The following is a 20,024-nucleotide window of genomic DNA, read 5'->3' as shown; positions in this document are numbered from 1 at the left end:
AGGGGAAAGAAATGCTTTGTCACTGATGGTGTCTGGCCACTTTATCACGCCACTCTATCCTGCGGTGAGCCGCCCTACTTAATCAGTTTACACATATGAGTCCATAAATGCCCTAGGGAAGCTAAGATTCTATTAATAGATACAAAATTCAGCTTTTTATAATTATTACTTTTTACTGCGGGTTCAGAGCCTGGTCTGAATTTTGCTGCTTAGCTTTCTCCCGCAGCTGAGTGGGAGCCACAAAACCGAGACCTGTTTCCCTGGTAACGCTCCGAGCGCCTGGGCCTGCGACCCCTCCCTTTCTCGCGAGAAGAGACTGCCAAGTTCTTCCGGTAACTTCAGAGCCGCCTGCCGGTCGCCACCCTCTTGAGCTTGGCTTCGCGCGTGCCCAGAGAGAGAGGCGCGAGCCTGCGCTTTCCGGCCGGAGGACATGGTGCGTTTTCGGGGTCATGTTTGTGCTTCCTGTCTTGGAATCCACGCGGGTTGTGGGAGTTCCGCGCCTGCTGATCTGTACGGGGTTCAGCCAAGGGGGGATGTGGCTAGGCGTCCCGCCTCTCTAGGGGAAGGGAAGAAAGAAGCAATAAGGTTGCTGAAGTTCGTGCCGAGGAGCCGGGGAGGGAAGCTCTGGACTGGGAAATTGGGACGCGGGGACTGAGTGGCGCGAAAGCTATTTCTCTGTCCTCTGTGGGATACGACTGCTTGTCGCTGGAACAAGTTTTGCACGGTCTGTAAGAGTTGAGCCTAGCTGAAGAAAGGAATTATAAATCCCAAATGTGGACCAAAACAGTGCACGTTTTCCCCTCTCTCCCTCTTACTCCCCTCACCACCCTATCATGAGTACGTGCCCTTCTAAAACTTGAATCCTTATCCTTTATCCACACACAAAAGGGAGAGCCCTGGAGTACAGCTGTCCAAGTGCAGAGTCGTTTAGATAGTAATGGCGTCTGCGTGAGGATGTAGAAGAGTCTTTATGACTTACAGCAGATATGGAATATAGTCTCCCAAAACTTGATACTCTGAGTTTCTGAAATTAGCCTTTTGCCTAGTTCTTGTAACATATCCCAAAGACGAAACACAAAGTATTTCTAGACATAACCCTTAAATTACAAAATAAGACATTTTTATGTATTGGAAGTATTAAATTGTTCTTAAATAACCAGCCACGGCTGGGCGCGGTGGCTCACGCCTGTAATCCCAACACTTTGGGAGGCCGAGGCGGGTGGATCACAAGGTCAGGAGTTCGAGACCAGCCTGGCCAAGATGTTGAAATCCTTTCTCTACTAAAAATACAAAAATCAGTCGGTCTCAGTGGCCGGCATATGTAATCCCAGCTACTCGGGAGTCTGAGGCAGGAGAATCGCTTGAACCCGGGAGGCGGAGGTTGCGGTGAATCAAGATCCCGCCACTGCATTCTAGCCTGGGAGACAGCAAGACTCCGTCTCTGAATAAATAAATAAATAAATAACCAGCCACTTCTCTGTTGATTACACTGTGATGCCAATTAAGTTACACATAATTTTGGGTTCCCTTTCCATATACTGATATTAAAATGGAAAAAGTTTTGATAAAACATTTTAAAGATGAGAGAAGGTATATGCGGTTTCAGTTACCTTTATAAGGGATGCAAAATTTGGTTTTTAAATGGAGCAATAGTTTCTTTTGGTTAATTCCTGTGCTTTTTGTTTTTTCATAGATGCAGGGGGAGGCACACCCTAGTGCTTCCCTTATTGACAGAACCATCAAGATGAGAAAAGAAACGGAGGCTAGGAAAGTGGTCTTAGCCTGGGGACTCCTAAATGTATCTATGGCTGGAATGATATATACTGAAATGTAAGTTGATCAGTCCAAAAAAAGTGAAACTTTTAAGAAGCCAGTGGCTGGTTCCACAGGTTTTTGTGTTTGTTTTTGATTTTTGGTGTTTTTAAGTTCATTGGAAAGCCTTTCTAATTTTTTTTCAGGACTGGAAAATTGATTAGTTCATACTACAATGTGACATACTGGCCCCTCTGGTATATTGGTAAGTAATTAATTTTCACTGTAACTTACAGTTACCAATAAAAAACTGCTTTCAGGTTTAATTCAGCTTAGTATACATTTCCTTATTCAACAAGTATTTGACTGCCTGCTGGGTTGTAAAAACTGGGAATACAGCAGAAAGAGAGCGAGGTAAAACCCTGCTATTATGAAAGGAACATTCTATTAGACAATCAAATTAATAAACAACACTTCAGGTAATCATGAGTTCTGTGAAGAAAAATAAGGTTAGAGGTTAGTGAGATTTGTTTTTATTACTCTCCTGAAATGCCCTTTCTGCATCTCTACCTTTTTACCTTTCAAGACCAGCCCAGATTTCTGCTCCATTGATGCCTTCCTCAGTTTTCACATTCTTTCCTCTCTTCTTGTCTGCTCTTCCATAGTCATTGGGTATAAAGAGTCTTTATGGATGTTAAAGTAAATTTCATAGTCTATACACATTAATCTAAAGTCTTTCACAGGGAGATAGTTGGAAGAGCAAGGGATTTGCAATCAGCAGACCTCAGTTAGAATCATGGCTTTACTAACTAACTCTCTACTCTTGTAAGAGTCACTTGGCTTCTGAATAGTGTTGGTTTATATATTTAAAATGAAGGTGAAAATATTTATTGTACAGGGTTGCTAGGATTAGTGCTATTTTGAAACTCACTAGTAAATGACCTACACGTAATTTTTTTTTTTTTTTTTTTTTTTTTGAGAAGGAGTCTCACTCCGTCACCCAGGCTGGAGTACAGTGGCACAATCTCAGCTCACTGCAACCTCCACCTCCCAGGTTCAAGCAATTCTCCTGCCTCAGCCTCCCAAGTAGCTGAGACTACAGGTGTGCACCACCACACCTGGCTAATTTTTATATTTTTAGTAGAGATGGGGTTTCACTATGTTGGCCAGGCTGGTCTCGAACTCCTGACCTCAGGTGATCCACTCGCCTCAGCCTCCCAAAGTGCTGGGATTGTGGGTGTGAGCCACCGTGCCCAGCCACCCTACACATAACATTCATTAAATTATAGTTTTTATGAGGAATAAGAAGGTAATTTTAGTTTGTTAAGTATAGAGGGTTTTTGTGTTCTCCAATAGATGCCCTCCTCACCCCCCTTATTAAAAAAAAAATTGTTCTCTTCCAGAGCTTGCCCTTGCATCTCTCTTCAGCCTTAATGCTTTATTTGATTTTTGGAGATATTTCAAATATACTGTGGCACCAACAAGTCTGGTTGTTAGTCCTGGACAGCAAACACTTTTAGGGTTGAAAACAGCTGGTGAGTGTTTTATATCTCTTGCAAAGGTGGGGAAAAGGTTGGCAATAAATCTTTCTCAGTTTAATTTTCCCATTTCATAGACTCAAAGCTGGAAGGGACATCAGCTATCTTAAGCAGGATACAATAAATTGTCTTATGACCAATGATTATCATTCCTACTTGTATACATTCAACTATTTCATGGAAGTTTGTTCCATTGTTCAGGTGCAATTAAAATTAAATAACTAACTTGCTGAGTTCAAACCAGTTTCTAATTTTGTGCTCTGGAAATGGTAAACACCTAATTTGTGTCCTTTGGTAATAATACATTCTGTGATTTAACAACCAAGTAACTCTTAACTTTTTTCCCTGAAGAAAAAGATTTAGTTGCTTAAATATATTTTCATATAATTTTATTTGAATGTACATACACATATGTTGCTCTTTTTTTTCCTTCTAGTTGTACAGACTACAACTAGATCTCCACATGATCTGGCAGCAACCCAAATCCCTCCCGCTCCACCTTCCCCTTCAATTCAGGGTCAGAGTGTGTTGAGTTACAGCCCTTCTCGTTCGCCCAGTACCAGTCCCAAGTTCACCACCAGCTGTATGACTGGTTACAGCCCTCAGCTGCAAGGTCTGTCCTCAGGTGGCAGTGGTTCTTATAGCCCTGGAGTGACCTACTCACCCGTCAGTGGTTATAATAAGGTAATGACTCTCTTGTCTTGTCTAGTCACATTATTTTAGAATTGGGAGGTATACTAAAAATCATCTAATGAGTCAAAACTTATCAATGAGCAAACTGAGACTTGATTTGCCCAGAACACCCATTTAAAAACCAAGAATAGAACACAATATCTTAAACACAACATCTTAAAATGAAAGAGAAAAAATTAGCATTTGCAGAGATAACAAACTTAGGTTCACCACCTACGATCTTTCAGCAGTCTTTAAAACAAGTTGAAACCAGGATAATTTTTTACTTTAGTTGCTTTTACTCCTGTTTTCCCTCTTTCTTTCCTTCGTGTGAGGCCTTTGTATACCCTTTTAGAGTTTTAGTGTGTTTTATCATGTTGGAGTGTCCTCTAAGCTAAAAGCTGGGATTGTCACACAGTTTCTTTTTTTTTTTTTTCCAGTGAGTACAAATGATTCTTGAGTATGGACACTTTCCATGGAATAGTAGGAACCTTCATTTCCACTCCCACAGTAATGTGAAATTTTGTTCTAATTTTTAGAATTAATAGAAACAGGACTGACAAATTGAAATTTTGACTCCTTGAAGCATAAAATTATTAATATAAGAGGGGCGTTAAAAGAAGAGTGGTCGTTTCAGATGCTGTCGCTACTGTGTTGGACTAACATCTCTATAGCTGCTAGTTAAAAGAGGAGTCTTCTCTGGAGATGAAACCAACACATTGTCTGCCCTTATCCATTTACATATTTCTTTTTTTTTTGAGACGGAGTCTCGCTGTCACCCAGGCTGGAGTGCAGTGGCGTGATCTCGGCTCACTGCAAGCTCCACCTCCCGGGCTCACGCCATTCTCCTGCCTCAGCCTCCCAAGTAGCTGGGACTACAGGTGCCCACCACCACGCCCAGCTAATTTTTTGTATTTTCAGTAGACACAGGGTTTCACTGTGTTAGCCAGGATGGTCTCGATCTCCTGACCTTGTGATCCGCCCTCCTCGGTCTCTCAAACATTTACATATTTCTTTGTAATGAAATTCCATACTACTGGTTATCCAATATTAAAATTAATTTTGGCAGGTAATAGAATTTTGAAAATTTTGTACAAGTTAAATTTTTATGAGAAAGTATATATGTAGTGAAAATTCATAACTCATAGACAAATGCGACTTTTAAAAATAATTTTTCACAAGATGATACTATATGATCCTTATAGAAAATTGGAAAAGTAAAATAGAAGGAAAATTATTATAGTCCTGCCACACAAAAATAATCTGTTTAATGGCTATTTAATACTCATCTAATGGATATACCATAATTTACTCTTGAATGTTTAAGTCATTTTCATTTATAAAAAACTTTTTAATGTATACTGAATAGCCCTGTACATAAAATTATTGATAAATTTGGGATGGGAGTGTCTATCCAGAAGAATTGTACTAATTTACATTGTCACAGAAATGTAGAAGTGTTTGTTTTACCACACTCTTGACCATCAAGTTAATTTTTTTTTAAAATAAATCTCTGCTAATAAGAAACATGACAGTAGTCTATTGTAACTTTTAACATACATTTATTTCAAAGCCGCATAGCTAGATCAGGAAGTTCTCATTCTTTACTCACTTGTTTTTTGAGTCTGCATCCTCTGATTTTTTTTCTTGGGTTGCTGTTTAATTATAGAGTTTTATATATATATATATATAGAGAGAGAGAGAGAGAGAAACTTTAAATGTTTAATAGTCTTATCTGTTTATCTCCTTGTGGTTTGCTCTGTTTTTAAATTTAGAAATTTTCTCACTTTCAGAATTGATTCCCCCCCACCGTAGTATAAAATGATAATTTTCTCATTTTTGTTTTTTGCTAAAATGGATAACTAGTTGTCCAATATCATAAATTATTTTTACCTTGATTGACTTGGAGCCTCCTTTGTATTACATGTGATTTTGCATATTAGATCTTTTTCTGGGTGATTCTGTTCACTTGCTATGTTTTTAGTGCTGTGTGTAGCAGTTTCATTGTGGACTGATTGTTAGAAGAGTTAACAAAAAATGTTAAATACTATTGCATTTTTGCTTCAAAAACAGATAAATCATAGCTTGTGTTCTATTTGTACAAAAGAAGTGACACCACCAAAATATCAAGTATAATTTTTATTTTTAAAGAAATAATTTTTTTCTTATGTTAACTCTCCCTTTGTACCCACTCTTTTCCAGTCATTTCTTCTGCCTTGTACATCTTTATATTTATAAATTAGAGGGAAGAAATAATGAATTGAGATTTTTTTTAGTAATCTTAGTAATCTTTCTGTTTTTAAAATCTTAAAAGATGTGTCAGGAAATTATCAAAAGAAAGTAAAGGTGCTGGGCGCGGTGGCTCATGCCTGTAATCCCAGCACTTTGGGAGGCCGAGGCGGGCGGATCACGAGGTCAGGAGATCGAGACCATCCTGGCTAACACGGTGAAACCCCGTCTCTACTAAACAAAATACAAAAAATTAGCTGGGTGTGGTGGCGGGCACCTGTAGTCCCGGCTACTCGGGAGGGTATCCTCGCAGGTGAATGGCGTGAACTGGGGAGGCGGAGCTCTCAGTGAGCCGAGATGGCACCACTGCACTCCAGCCTGGGCGACAGAGCGAGACTCTGTCTCAAAAAAAAATTAAAAAATACAAAAGTAAAGGTGACAAAGGCATATTAGGAAAACATAAAAATAAGGTGGTAGTATTAACAACAAATAACTTTAGAGGAGGAAGAATTATATGAGACAAAAGGTCATTTTAAGTTGATGGAAGAAATAATATGTAAGATGAAATAATAGCTACAATGACAATCCCTGTATATTGAATAATACAGCGTTATAAAATGTAAAACAAAAACCTTTAGAAACATAAAATCAATAAACACAATTGTATTGGAAGACTTTAGCATTATCAATGTCTGATAAAGTAGGCAACAAATAAGGACACAAAAGATTGGAGCAGTAAAATTTAATAAGACAACCTCCATAAGAATACTATTGAATATTGTACCTTTCTATTTGAGATGTTCATGAAATTGTACACGTTGTATTTTCTGACCAAAACAAAAATAAAACTAGAAATTAAAAATAAAGGTTTGAAAAACACCACTAAAATGTTTAAAAATACTCACCAAAATATTAGGTTAAATTAAAATTAGGAAAACCAGAATGCTTCAATATCAGAATTTATGAATATACTAAAAGCTATATGCAGTGGTAAATTCTTAACCTTAAATGGTTTCATTTTTGTTTTTTGGGAGGGTTTTTTTGAGACAGAGTTTCACTCTTATCACCCAGGCTGGAGTGCAGTGGTGTGATTTCGGCTCACTGCAGCCTCCGCCTCCCAGGTCGAAAGGATTCTCCTGCCTTAGCCTCCTGAGTAGCTGTGATTATAGGGGCCCGCCAGCATGCCCAGCTGATTTTTTTATTTTTAGTAGAGATGGAGTTTCACCATGTTGGCCAGGCTGGTCTCCAACTCTTGACCTTGAGTGATCTGCCCACCTCGGCCTCCCAAAGTGCTGGGATTACAGGCATGAGCCACCTCGCCCTACCCATTTTTGTTTTAAAAAATAAAAATAGATGTACTCAGAATTCAGGTCAAAATTAGGAGAGTACAACAAGGAGGATACAGAAAAAATGATAGCTATATGCTACAACATGGATGAGTCCTGAAAACACTATGCTAATGAAAGAAGCCAGTCACGAAAGACCACATATTATATGCTTCTAGTTACATGAAATGTTCAGAATGGGCAAATCTATAAAGACAGGAAGATTAGTGGTTATCTAAAGTTGGGGTGGGAAGGAAGGAGAAAAGGGGATTGATTTTAGTGGGAGGAAGAACAAGAATGTTCTGAAGTTGATTGTGATGGCTGTATAATCCTGTGAATATACTAAAACACACTGAGTTGTGCACTTTACATTAGTGAATTGTGTGGTATGTGAATTTATATCTCAATAAAGCTGTTTTTAAAATGATAAAAGCAAATGTTAATGAATTGTTATCTAAGAGCTTTTTTCTGTGTGCCTGGGAAATCCCATAAAATAGACAAATCTGTCAAATCAGCAGAGCAAATAAGACATAAACTTAAGGAGAAATTGAAATGGAAGATTTAGAAAAGGATACAGAGAAGTTTAAACCAAAATGAATATTTTTACATTTTATGGTAAGAGCAGAGAATAGCTATTATCATAACGTTTCGTTTCGTGTCTCTGTGTTGTTACTCATCTTTTTAAGTTATTCTTTCTGCTGAAAACACTCTTAATATCATCCTTTGTTTAATGGTGATAAAACATATCATTTTTAAGTGCATAGTTTAGTAGCATTAAATGCGTTCAAATTGTGCAGCTGTCACCATCATCTGTCTCTAGAACTTATCCTCTCCCCACTGAAACAATGTGCCCATTGAAGAATTAACTCTCTTTTTCCACCCCCTAAGTCTCTGGCAACCATATTCTGTCTCTCTGAATTTGATACTCTAAGTACATCTGTAAGTGGAATCTTACAGTATTTGTCCTTTAACTGGCTTATTTCACTAGCATAATGTCCTCAGGGTTCATCCATGTTGTAGCATGTATTATAATTCCCTTCCTTTTTAAGGCCGAATAATATTCCATTGTATGTATACACCACATTTTGTTTATCCACTCATATATTGATGGCTTCCACCTTTTGGCTTTTGGGAATAGCAAATGCTGCAGTGTACATGGCTGTACAGCTTATCTGTTTGAGTCCCTGCTTTCAGTTCTTCTGAGTATATATCAAGAAGTAGAGTTTATGCATCAATTTTTAATTTTTTGAGGAAACACTGTATGGTGTTTGTTTGTTTTGGTAGAGATGGGGTCTTGCCATGTTGCCTGGGTTGCTCTCAAACTTCTAGACTCAAGCAATCTTCCTGCCTCAGCCTCCCCAAAGTGCTGGGATTACAGGCATGAGCCACCACACCTGGCCCCATACCATGGTTTGTAGCCACTGTGCCATCTTACATTCCCACCTTAGAATATTTGCATAATGATACATCAAACAAAGCATAGTATTTTAAAATAATTGCTTGTATTAGTCTGCTTGGGCTGCCATTAAAAAATGCCACAGGCTTTGTGGCCTGACAGAAATTATTTTCTCATAGTTCTGAATGCTAGAAGTCTAAGATCAAGGTCCCTGCTAGTTTGGTTTCTGGTGAGGGCTCTTTGCAGTTTACGGACAGCCACTTTGCCCTGCTATGGCCTTTCTGGTATCTTCATATAAGGACACTGAGCCTGTCAGAACAAGGCCCCACTCCAATGACCTCACTTAGGTTAATTACCCCCTTACTTCAAAAACAGCCACATTGGGGGTTAGGGCTTCAACATATGAATTTGGGGAAGACACAGACATTCAGTCTATAATAATGTTCACTTTTTTTCCTCTAGACTGTAACCCTCTTGAGCACAGGATTATGTGTTTTTATTCATCTTTGTTTCCTTAGCACAGTATATGGAATATAGATGCTACATCAGTGTCTGTTGAACCAAACGAATAACTTAGAAAAGTTAATGAAATACATTACTTTTCTTGGGAAAAAAAAAAAAAAGCCAAAAATTGGCTAAGAAGTAGAAAACCAAAATGAGAGAGAAAATTTAAAAACAATACATCAAATACATCCCCAGAAGACTGTAGGGCCCTTAAGTTTTATTACTGAGTTCTTTTAAACTTTGAAGAAACAGTTACTTTATAGACTTTTTATTATGGAAACTCTCAAACTCACAAAAGTGAAGAGGCCAGTTTTAATATAGTAAACTCCTGTGTATCTTTTACCCATCTTCTAAAAGTTATTAATATTTCGCTGGGGTATGAACAGCTAATTCTAATCCAGTAAAACAACATGTTAACATAAATTTGTGTTAGAAAACAGGATTGAAATCCTGGTATGATCTTCAGCAAGTTACCTAAACTCATAAGGCGAATATAGTAATCATATGTACCTGTTATTGAAAAGATAAAATAAGACAATGTATATTTTAAGCGTAATTAGCACATTGCCTGACATATATAATGACTGCCTAAATACTTGGTATTCAATATGAATTATTACCAAATACAAAAAAGATGAGAACACCACTACCTATTTCACTTTACAGAATGTCATAAAACTTAAAGCACAAAATAGTTCTCCCTGGGATCTGTAAAAAACAAACTGAAAAAACTTAAAAACAAATAGGACAATGTGAAAGTTGTAAATTAAATAATGGTTTGAATTCACAGAAATTAACAACTTTTTTTTTTTTCAAAATAACTTTTAAAGAATAATTGATGACCAGGTAAAATTTATCCTAGCAATGCAAGAAATCTATTAATACATTATATTTAAGAGTTCGTTTAAAATCTAAAGTTTGAAAAGCTGTTTCCTAAAAACATCCATTTTAATATTAAAAACTTTGGTTAAGTGACTGGATATACGGTAAATATCCAAAATCAATAGCTCACAGTCATATATATGCCAGCATTATTCAATTAGATCCAATAGGGGTTTCAAAATTCCTTTCATAATTGATTAAAAAACATAAGATTCCAAGATTGAGCTTTAGAAGTAAAGTGGGGCCAAAATATTGCCAAGAAATAATAAGAGATGCTAGATGAAGAGGGATGAAATGTTCTTGGATAAAAAGATATTGTTGTAAAGATTTTCTCCCTACATGCTAATGTATAAGATGTATGCAATTCTAATCAGTCCCAGTCTACCATTTTTAAAAAATAGATTTATGCAAGTTACTCATTGATTTTAAAGTTAATAAAGAAAAACAAATGAGCCAAGAAAATTTTGAGTAACAGGATACTTCCCCATAGACATTAAAACTTAATAAGTAAAATATTATGGCCCGTAAGCAAAAATAGGCCAATTAATGCAATAATAGCCCAGATACAGTGTATATAATGATGTAATATGTTAATTTTAAAAATAAAAGAGAAGTCTGTGTGGAAGAGGATTAACCTTTTTATTTTCAAACAGAATTTAACAATTACAAGACTGGTTAATCTTTAACTTTTGCAAACTAATATGAAGTGACAATAAGACCCCAATAGAAAAATGTTATAAATGTACTTGAGTAAACATTTAAATAAAATAAGTAATCCAAGTGACCAGTAATTGTATTTTTTAAGTGTTCAATGTCATAAATATAGGGAAATGCAAATTAAATGTCCAGTTTTTAAAATTCTTGTATATCAAGTAAATGTTAATATGCTTTCACTAAATAATTTCAGTTTTAGGAATCTGTTAAAGAAGCCATCAGAAATTCAATCAAAGATTTATGTACAGCTATCTTCATCGTAACATTGACAAAGCTATGTATATTTTAGAGATTTTAAAATACATAAAATATGAAAAAGGATTATATTATCTCTGGGTGGCAAAGTTACAGATGTTTATACTTTCTATTTTTAAAAATATGCATGTGTTGTTTTTTTAAGAGATAGGGTCTTGCTCTATCACACAGGCTGGAATGCAGTGGCACGGTCATGGCTCACTGTAGCCTCTAACTCCTGGGCTCCATGAGTTACTTTTTTTTTTTTTTTTTTTTTGATGGACTTTATTTTTTAGAGCAGTTTTAGGTTCACAGCAAAATCAAGAGATCTCATGTACATCCCCTGTACTAACATGCATAGCCTCCCCCACAATCAGTATACCCCCTCACAGTGGTATATTTCTTTTCTTTTTTTTTTTTTGAGACGGAGTCTCTCTCTGTCACCCAGGCTGGAGTGCGGTAGCGCGATCTTGGCTGACTGCAAGCTCCGCCTCCCGGATTCACACCATTCTCCTGCTTCAGCCACCCGAGTAGCTGGGACTACAGGTGCCCACCACCACACCCGGCTAATTTTTTTGTATTTTTAGTAGAGATGGGGTTTCACCATGTTATCCAGGATGGTCTCGATCTCCTGACCTCGTGATTTGCCCACCTTGACCTCCCAAAGTGCTGGGACTACAGGCGTAAGCCACCGCACCCGGCCTCACAGTGGTATATTTCTTACAGCTGATGAACCTGCATTGACACGTCATTATCACCCAAAGTGCATAGTTTACATTAGGGTTCACTCTTTGTGTTGTACGTTCTATGGGTTTGGACAAATGTATAATGATGTGTTCACAATTATAGTATCATACAGAATAAAAAATCTGCACCATTTATTCATTCTTCTTTTCCTCCAAATTCCTGTTAACCACTTTTTTTTTTTAATTGCCGCCATAGTTTTGCCTTTTCTAGAATGTCATGTACTTAGAATCATACCTGTGTAGCTTTTCGGATTGGCTTCTTTCACTTAACAATATGCATTTAAGATTGCTTTGTGTCTTTTCGTAGCTTGATAGCTCACTTTTTTTTTTTTTTTTTTCCTTTTGAGACGGAGTTCGCTTTTGTTTTCCAGGCTGGAGTGCAATCGCGCGATCTTGGCTCACCACAACCTCCGCCTCCCGGATTTAAGCGATTCTCCTGCCTCAGCCTCCCGAGTAGCTGGGATTATAGGCATGCGCCACCACGCCCAGCTAATTTTGTATTTTCAGTAGACACAGGGTTTCTCCATGTTGGTCAGGCTGGTCACTGACCTCAGGTGATCCACCCACCTCAGCCTCCAAAAGTGCTGAGATTACAGGTGTGAGCCGCCGTGCCCAGCGATAGCTCACTTCTTTTTAGTGCTAATACTCCATTACCTAATTTTGCCAGTTTATTTACTCATTCACCTAGTGAAGGGCATCTTGATTGCTTCCAAGTTTTGGCCATTAGGAATAAAGCTGCCATAAACATACAGGTTTATGTGCGGATGTAAGTTTTCAACTCCTTGGGTAATACTAAGCACAATTACTAGTTCGTATGGTAAGATAATATTTACTTTTGTGAGAAACTGCCAGACTGTGTTTCAAAGTGGCTGTATCATTTTGCATTCCCACCAGCAAAGAATGAAAGATTCTGTTGTTTCACAACTTCATCAGCGTTTGATGTTGTCAGCATTGTGGATTTTTGCCATTCTACTAGGTGTTTTACTTAAATCAAAAACCAAAATGAATTTCAATTAAAGAAAAATAAAGTAAAGATATTTTATTTTATATAGTTGGCAAGCTTTAGCCCCTCTCCTCCTTCTCCATACCCTACCACTGTTGGACCAGTGGAGAGCAGTGGATTGAGATCTCGCTACCGTTCTTCACCTACCGTCTACAACTCACCTACTGACAAAGAAGACTACATGACCGACCTACGAACTTTGGATACTTTTCTTAGAAGTGAAGAGGAGAAACAGCATAGGGTTAAGCTGGGTACATATATATTTTCTTTATATCTACTATACATATTTTTGGTGTCAATCCTTAACCTACTATTTTCATTATTTTAATATCCATACTAACATACTTTATTAGCTTAGCACGTTTTGTTTTACTTTATATGTAACATTATTTTATGCAGTTAGAATTAAGTTCACTAAATTTAAAAGTGAAATATAGCTAAACTAAGAAATCTTGAACCTACAATAAGATTGAAAGCTTTTTCATATAAGGTAAGTTACAATTTCTATTTTAAGTTGAGGCTACAAAATAATGTTTTGAAGCAGTGCGTAGTGAACTTACTCAAATTATAGCTGTCTTTTTTCAAGTAGTGTTTTGGAAGGTTGGGGTGGCAGAGCAGGCTGAAAGAGCATGTATTTACTGGAGAAGCGCTGCTGTTTTTCAGGACATTTTAAAACTTGCGTTTTAGTATTTCCTGAAAGCCTATAGTTTACCTTGGGAAAGAGTGTTAGCAAATCTTAATCTGTTTGGGGTGGATTTGATTATCACAGAGTCAATTATTTGAAACCAAATTAGGTTATTGAACTGAGTAATGGTTTTTCCCTGTCAGGAACTTTCACGGAAAGCATATTAGGCGCTAATACTCAGCTGTGGCGAGGAAGCCGGTTATTGGACCATGGCTCTTTGTGTCGCTTGAAGTCTCACCAGTGATTTTTAATTTCATTTTGCCTGAAAGTGCCACAGATGTTACAGAAACCAGTCAATATTATCTTCTTATTTTTGATACATGCTTTTTAAAAAAATTTTGAAATATTCTGAGTCTAGCGAAACTTTAATACAGAGTATAATACAAAGAACCTATGTATCCTTGGCACATCTTTGTAATACCCAGATATTTTCTGACTTCACTTGTATTCTTTATCCCATTAGGAGCTATTTAGAAGTAATATTATTATTTGGAAGTGTTATTGGTGTTGCTTTAATTTTCAAGCCTGAAAAGGCTTAGTTACATTTTTTCTCCTAAGTTAATTTGACTGTGGTTAGAGAATCTGATCTGTACCTATCAATTTTGTGTTTGTTTGAGACTTGCTTTTCGGTCTACTATGTGATCACTTTTCTGTAAATGGCTTTGGTATATTGAACAGAATGCAGAGTCTCTAAATTTGGGGCTCTATATTTGTTCACTGTCACACTTCTTGATGGTATTCTTAAATACTTTATCTTACTAATTTTTATCTGCTTTATCTATTAGTTATTAAGAAAGTGTGCCAAAAGCTCCCGTTGATTGTCTTCCATTAAATGTTTTCTCGCAGTTCTGTCAGATTTGCTAAATATACATACGAGATTATGTTAAATGCATGTAAATTCAGAATTGTGAATATCATTCTGGTGAATTATGCCACTTTATCTCTTAGGCTTTTTGCCTTAAAGTCTATTTTGTCTGACATTGACACGTCTATATTAATTTCTTTTTGGTTAGTATCTGGCTGGTATATCTATCTCTATCCCTATACTTTTAGCCCTTCTGTACCCATGGGTTTTCGAAAATTAAGCATTTTGTGCAAATTAATAAATGATTAATAAGTATTTTCTGGGAAGCTACTTATCTAAAACTATGTAGATACTTGGTCCCCATCAAACTTTTTTTTTTTTTTTTTGAGAGTAGGTCTCACTCTGTTGCAGTGGTGCAATCTTGGCTCACTGCAGCCTTGAATTCAGGGCTCAGGTGCCTCTCTCACCTCAGCCTCCCGAGTAGCTGGGACTACAGATGCATGCCACCGTGCCATGCTAATTTTTGTGTTTTTAGTAGAGACAGGGTTTTGCTGTGTTGCCCAGGCTGGTCTCGAACTCCTGCGCTCACACAATCCACCCACTTTGGCCTCCAAAAGTGCTGGGATTATAGGCGTAAGCCACTGTGCCTGACCCCATCAAACTTTGACTTACTAGTTCTAATATCCTTTTAAGATTATTCTTCAAATTATTACTATGTTGGTTGTCATGGAGCTTTCCAATTTCATCATTTCTTCTATGTTTATTCCTTTAACATTTTTCCTTTTTTTTTTTTTTACTGTAATACAGTATACATAAAATTTACAACATTAGCCTTTTTTTTTTCTTTTTTTGAGATGGAGTCTTGCTCTGTCGCCCAGGCTGGAGTGCAGTGGTGCGATCTCAGCTCACTGCAACCTCTGCCTCCCAGGTTCAAGCGATTCTCCTGCCTCAGCTTCCCAGGTAGCCGGGATTACAGGCATCTGCCACCATGCCTGGCTAATTTTTGTATTTTTAGTAGAGACGGGGTTTCACCATGTTGGCCAGGCTGGTCTCAAACTCCTGACCTCAGGTGATCTGCCCACCTTGGCCTCCAAAGTGCTGGGAATTACAGCCATGAGCCACCACGCCTGGCCCAATATTAGCCATTTTAAGTGTTTAATTAAGTGGTGGTAAGTACATTTACATTATTGTGCAGCTACCTTTTACATTTATTTGTTGAATATTCTGTAAGATAAAGGTCACTTATGTTGGTGATTTGATTGTCTTAGATTGGGCTAGTGGGATCCTCTGTAAGCTGACTTCTCTGTTCTTTTGACATGACACTATCATTCTTTGAGCTAATCCCCCTGCCCCCACCACCTTTCTAGCACCACAGAATATGTCAGGCTCATTTTGTGTTTTCCCTGGCTAGCTCCAGAGTCAGTCTGTTTCTCTAAGAGCCCTGATTCCTTTTAATGGAGAATGATACTTAGAAATTAATATCTGGGCACTGGGCACACTGTTGTTATTGAGGTATCATTACTCCAGGTCCTCTAGGAAATATTGGTATAGACACATACACAGATATATGTACACACACACATCTATATGTGTTATTCTATGTTTTTAAAAAACCGTGAGTTTATAATGTTACTTCCAATTCCAGTCCAGCTATACAGTTTTTTCTGTCCTCCCCACTTTTCATATTTGTAACTTTCTCCAGTAGTGAAAAACCAGGCCCTCATATTCTCTCTCTCATGCATACTTTTTTGATGAATCATTTGAAAGGAAGTTGCAGCCATCATGCCACTTCATTCCTGAATATTTCGCATGCATCTCCTAAGAACAAGACATTTTCCTTTATAACCACAATATGGGCTGGGGGCAGTGGCTCACGCTTGTAATCCCAGCACTTTGGGAGGCCGAGGCGGGTGGATCACGAGGTCAGGATTTCGAGACCAGCCTGACCAACATGGTGAAACCCTGCCTCTACTAAAAAATTAGCCGGGCCTGGTGACGCGAGCCTGTAATCCCAGCCACTCTGGAGGCTGGGGCAGGAGAATCACTTGAACCCAGGAAGCGGAGGTTGCAGTGAACCCAGATCACACCACTGCACTCCAGCCTGGGTGACAGAGCAAGACTCCATCTCAAAGAAAAAATAAATAAATAAATAACTGCAGTATGATTGTCATGCTTAAGATACTACAGGTGTTCATATTCACATTTCCCCAGTTGACCCAATACTGACCCTTGTCGTGCTTTTTTTTTTCTTTTATTGATGCAAGATCCAATCAGTATCACATATTGCATTTACTTGTGCTTCTGTTGTCTCCTTAAATCTAAACCATTTGAATAGTTTGGGTTTTGTGGGGTTTTTTTGTTTTGTTTTATGACATTTACATTTTGAAGAGATGAGGCTATTGTTTTGAAAATTCAGATCTGTTTGATCATTTTGTTACTATTAGATTCCGTTTAAATATTATTTTCTGGCAAGAATACAACATAGGTGGTGGCATTTTCAGTGTATCACATCAGGAGATGCATGATGCTGCTTTGTCTCTTTGTCGGTAATGTATAATAAAATTGGATCACTTGGTTAAGGTGATAGCAACTGGATTTCTTCATGATTTTCCCTTTATGTCCTGTTTCCCTAACAGCCTTTTACCCAGTGATTTTAGCATCTATTGATGATCCTTGCCCTTGATAAAGTGGTGATTATAAAGTGGAGATTTTCTTTCTTTTTTTTTTTTGAGACGGAGTCTCGCTCTGTCACCCCTGCTGGAGTGCAGTGGCGCTATCTTGGCTCACTGCCAGCTCCGCCTCCCGGGTTCACGCCATTCTCCTGCCTCAGCCTCCTGAGTAGCTGGGACTACAAGCGCCTGCCACCACGCCTGGCTAATTTTTTGTATTTTTGGTAGAGACGGGGTTTCACCGTGTTAGCCAGGATGGTCTCAATCTTCTGACCTCGTGATCCGCCTGCCTTGGCTTCCCAAAGTGCTGGGATTACAAGTGTGAGTCACTGCGCCCAGCCAAAGTGGAGATTTTCTAATTGTTTATTTCTACATTTCATAGTTTGGCATTCTTCTCTAAGAAGAGCATTCTGTTTTACCCCCACCCCAGCTTTTTTGGTGTAGTCACTGTGGACTCATCAGCTGTTTCTTTAGTAATATCTAAACTGTTATTTAACTAATTCATTGAGTTTTTTAATTTCAGCCACTTGTTCTCATTTTATAGTTTTATTTGGTCCTTTTCAAATATGCCAGGTTTTTGTAGAATATTTTTTATTCTCATGTTTTCAGTTCCTTTTTCTATCTCAGTTGCTTAAACACACTTTTTTAATGTTATTTGTCCAATAGTTCAATTATCTAAAGTTCTTGGAGGTTAAATACTGACCATTTTTGTCTTGTTGGTTGTTACAACTGGAGTCTTGTTTCCTTGTGATTGATGTAATTTCTGTTTGTTTCTGGTAAGCTTATCTTGGCTGGATGGAAGCCTTGTCTCTTCCTAGCTGTTTTATATTTGCGTCTGTCAGGTAGGTGCCTTAGGAGTATTATTGACTTTGAGCTAACTTAAGTAATTTCTAAGCTTGGAGATTCCTGGACCTCACAGGTAGTATAAATGGGCACTCTAAACCCATGTGAAATTGTGTCTATAATTTTTAAATCTCAGGGTGTTGTTTTTCTTTTTTTTTTTTTTTTTTTAAGTCTCCCAACAACTTATGGCAGACAAGCTTTCATTATCTCCTGGTCCCATTGAACAGATTTTCTTCTTACCTACTCAGAACATGGCCCTTTGAGATTCCTGGTCCTCTACCAGGAGCAGGGACTAGGGGTAGGAGAAAGGTGTCAGCTCAACTCTCTACCTCTTATGGGCCCAAATCCTTATCTCCATTTCCCACTTGGGCAATGAATTCCAAGCTGATAGATTTCTCAAGGCCTACAAAATACTCTAGAGCAGCCACAGCAGCCTCTTACAGGCTATTTTTATTTTTAATTCTCTTTTCATTTTTAACCACTGGCTATTCATAGCCTTTTTTGCAAGCTCCATTATTCATCTTAATAATGTTTTGTTTGTTTTGTTTTTGAGACCGAGTTTTTTTTTTTGTTTTTGAGATGGAGTCTAGCTCTGTTGCTCAGGCTGGAGTGCAGTTGGGTGATCTCGGCTCACTGAAACCTCTGCCTCCCGGGTTCAAGCAATTCTCCTGCCTTAGCCTCCTGAGTAGCTGGGATTACAGGCATGCGCCACCACACCTGGCTAATCTTTGTATTTTTAGTAGAGACAGGGTTTCACCATGTTGGCCAGGCTTGTCTCGAACTCCTGACCTCAAGTGATCTGCCCACCTCGGCCTCCCAAAGTGCTGGGATTACAGGCGTGAGCCACCGCGCACTGGCCTAAAGAATGTATTTTATTTAATAAGTGTTTTTAGATATTTATGGTGGGAGATGTTTTAGGTTGTCTGGTTTCCTGTGTTGCCAGATTTCCAAATCTCCATGTGCTTTGACTCTTAGGTCTTTGAGGTTCTCCAGCTATAGATTGTGTGCTGTTGTGGTGGTGGTGGTGGTGTTCATCATGGAAAGGCCCTATTTTATCATTACTTGCTATGTACATTTTTTCTTTGCTTTGACTAATGCCCAGAGGTACTAGAATTTCCTATTTCTATTCATTGTCTAAAGCCAGTCCTCAATGAAATTTTTCTCAAATACAAGTTTTTTCATAGAAAACTTAGGTTTCTTAAAGTTAATAATCGCAATGATTAATCAAAATAGGATAACTTTATGCTCTGTTATGACCATGTTTTTACTTTCCATTTCTGTTCTCTATTAAATCATTTGTGTTGGTTGACAACTGCTTTTCTTGACATTAATTCATCACTAAAGTCAGTTTTGCAAGAATTTCGTACAAAGTGTGATGTTTCTTTACTGTATATAACTTTTTATGCCAGCATGAAATGTTCACCAACACTCCTAACAAGACTAGCTAACCTTCAAAATTTTGATGAATTGAAATATTGCTACATATCTGTTTGATGATTTCTAATTCTTTGTACCCATAAACATAAGGAAAATGAGTTTTATTATTTTCTAGTCATTCCTTTTAGAATTCTGCTAAGATTAAAAAAAATTGTTTCTATTTATAAGTTTTTTTTATAAAAAACTTACAGTTTGTTTGAGGGTATAAAGTACCAATTGATATTTTTTATATCAGTTAAACTCTGAAAATATAAGCCCTTCATAAATACCATATAGTTGTTGTCGAAAACTTGCTTATTTATTTAGGTGCTATGCTAGATGCTAGGAAAAAAAAAATGCTCCCTGCTTTCAAGGAGCTCAAATTCTATTTGGGAACACAGACAAAAACTATAACCCTGAAGTGTGATGAGTATCCTGGTTCAGAGGCCTCTGTAGGAGTACATTCCTAAATAGAACTTTTTTTTACATTTCTTAAAAGTAAATTTATAAATTTAGAAGGATAACCATCAGATAGTCTTTTAGTACAACTCAGGAATTACCACAGGCTGTTAAATAAAACACAGTAAAGTACAGGGACAAATAAGTTTAGC

At 37.6% G+C, this 20,024-nt stretch overlaps 1 protein-coding gene across 4 annotated transcripts in view; it reads left to right on the top strand.

The window, feature by feature from the left end:
- The first annotated feature begins 307 nt into the window (after positions 1 to 307).
- TMEM209 (transmembrane protein 209) overlaps positions 308 to 20,024 on the top strand; it is a 42,213-nt gene continuing 22,496 nt past the window's right edge. For 2 of the 4 annotated variants that reach the window (XR_004033037.1, XM_030826263.1), the window contains exons 1-6: positions 308 to 433; positions 1,694 to 1,830; positions 1,959 to 2,017; positions 3,156 to 3,287; positions 3,727 to 3,974; positions 13,045 to 13,246. Coding sequence is in view for 3 of the 4 variants with exons in the window: in XM_030826263.1 (XP_030682123.1) it covers positions 431 to 433; positions 1,694 to 1,830; positions 1,959 to 2,017; positions 3,156 to 3,287; positions 3,727 to 3,974; positions 13,045 to 13,246 (781 nt within the window). In the remaining variant the exon portion in view is untranslated. Of the gene's footprint in view, positions 838 to 1,693; positions 1,831 to 1,958; positions 2,018 to 3,155; positions 3,288 to 3,726; positions 3,975 to 13,044; positions 13,247 to 20,024 lie in introns of all 4 variants that reach the window. The other 2 variants (XM_003261328.4, XM_030826264.1) reach the window with 2 other exon arrangements.

Source organism: Nomascus leucogenys, chromosome 13 (assembly GCF_006542625.1).
Source record: "Nomascus leucogenys isolate Asia chromosome 13, Asia_NLE_v1, whole genome shotgun sequence".
NCBI lineage: Eukaryota > Metazoa > Chordata > Mammalia > Primates > Hylobatidae > Nomascus > Nomascus leucogenys.
The sequence above is the reverse complement of the archived record's forward strand: the minus strand, read 5'-3'. Positions and strand labels throughout refer to the sequence as shown.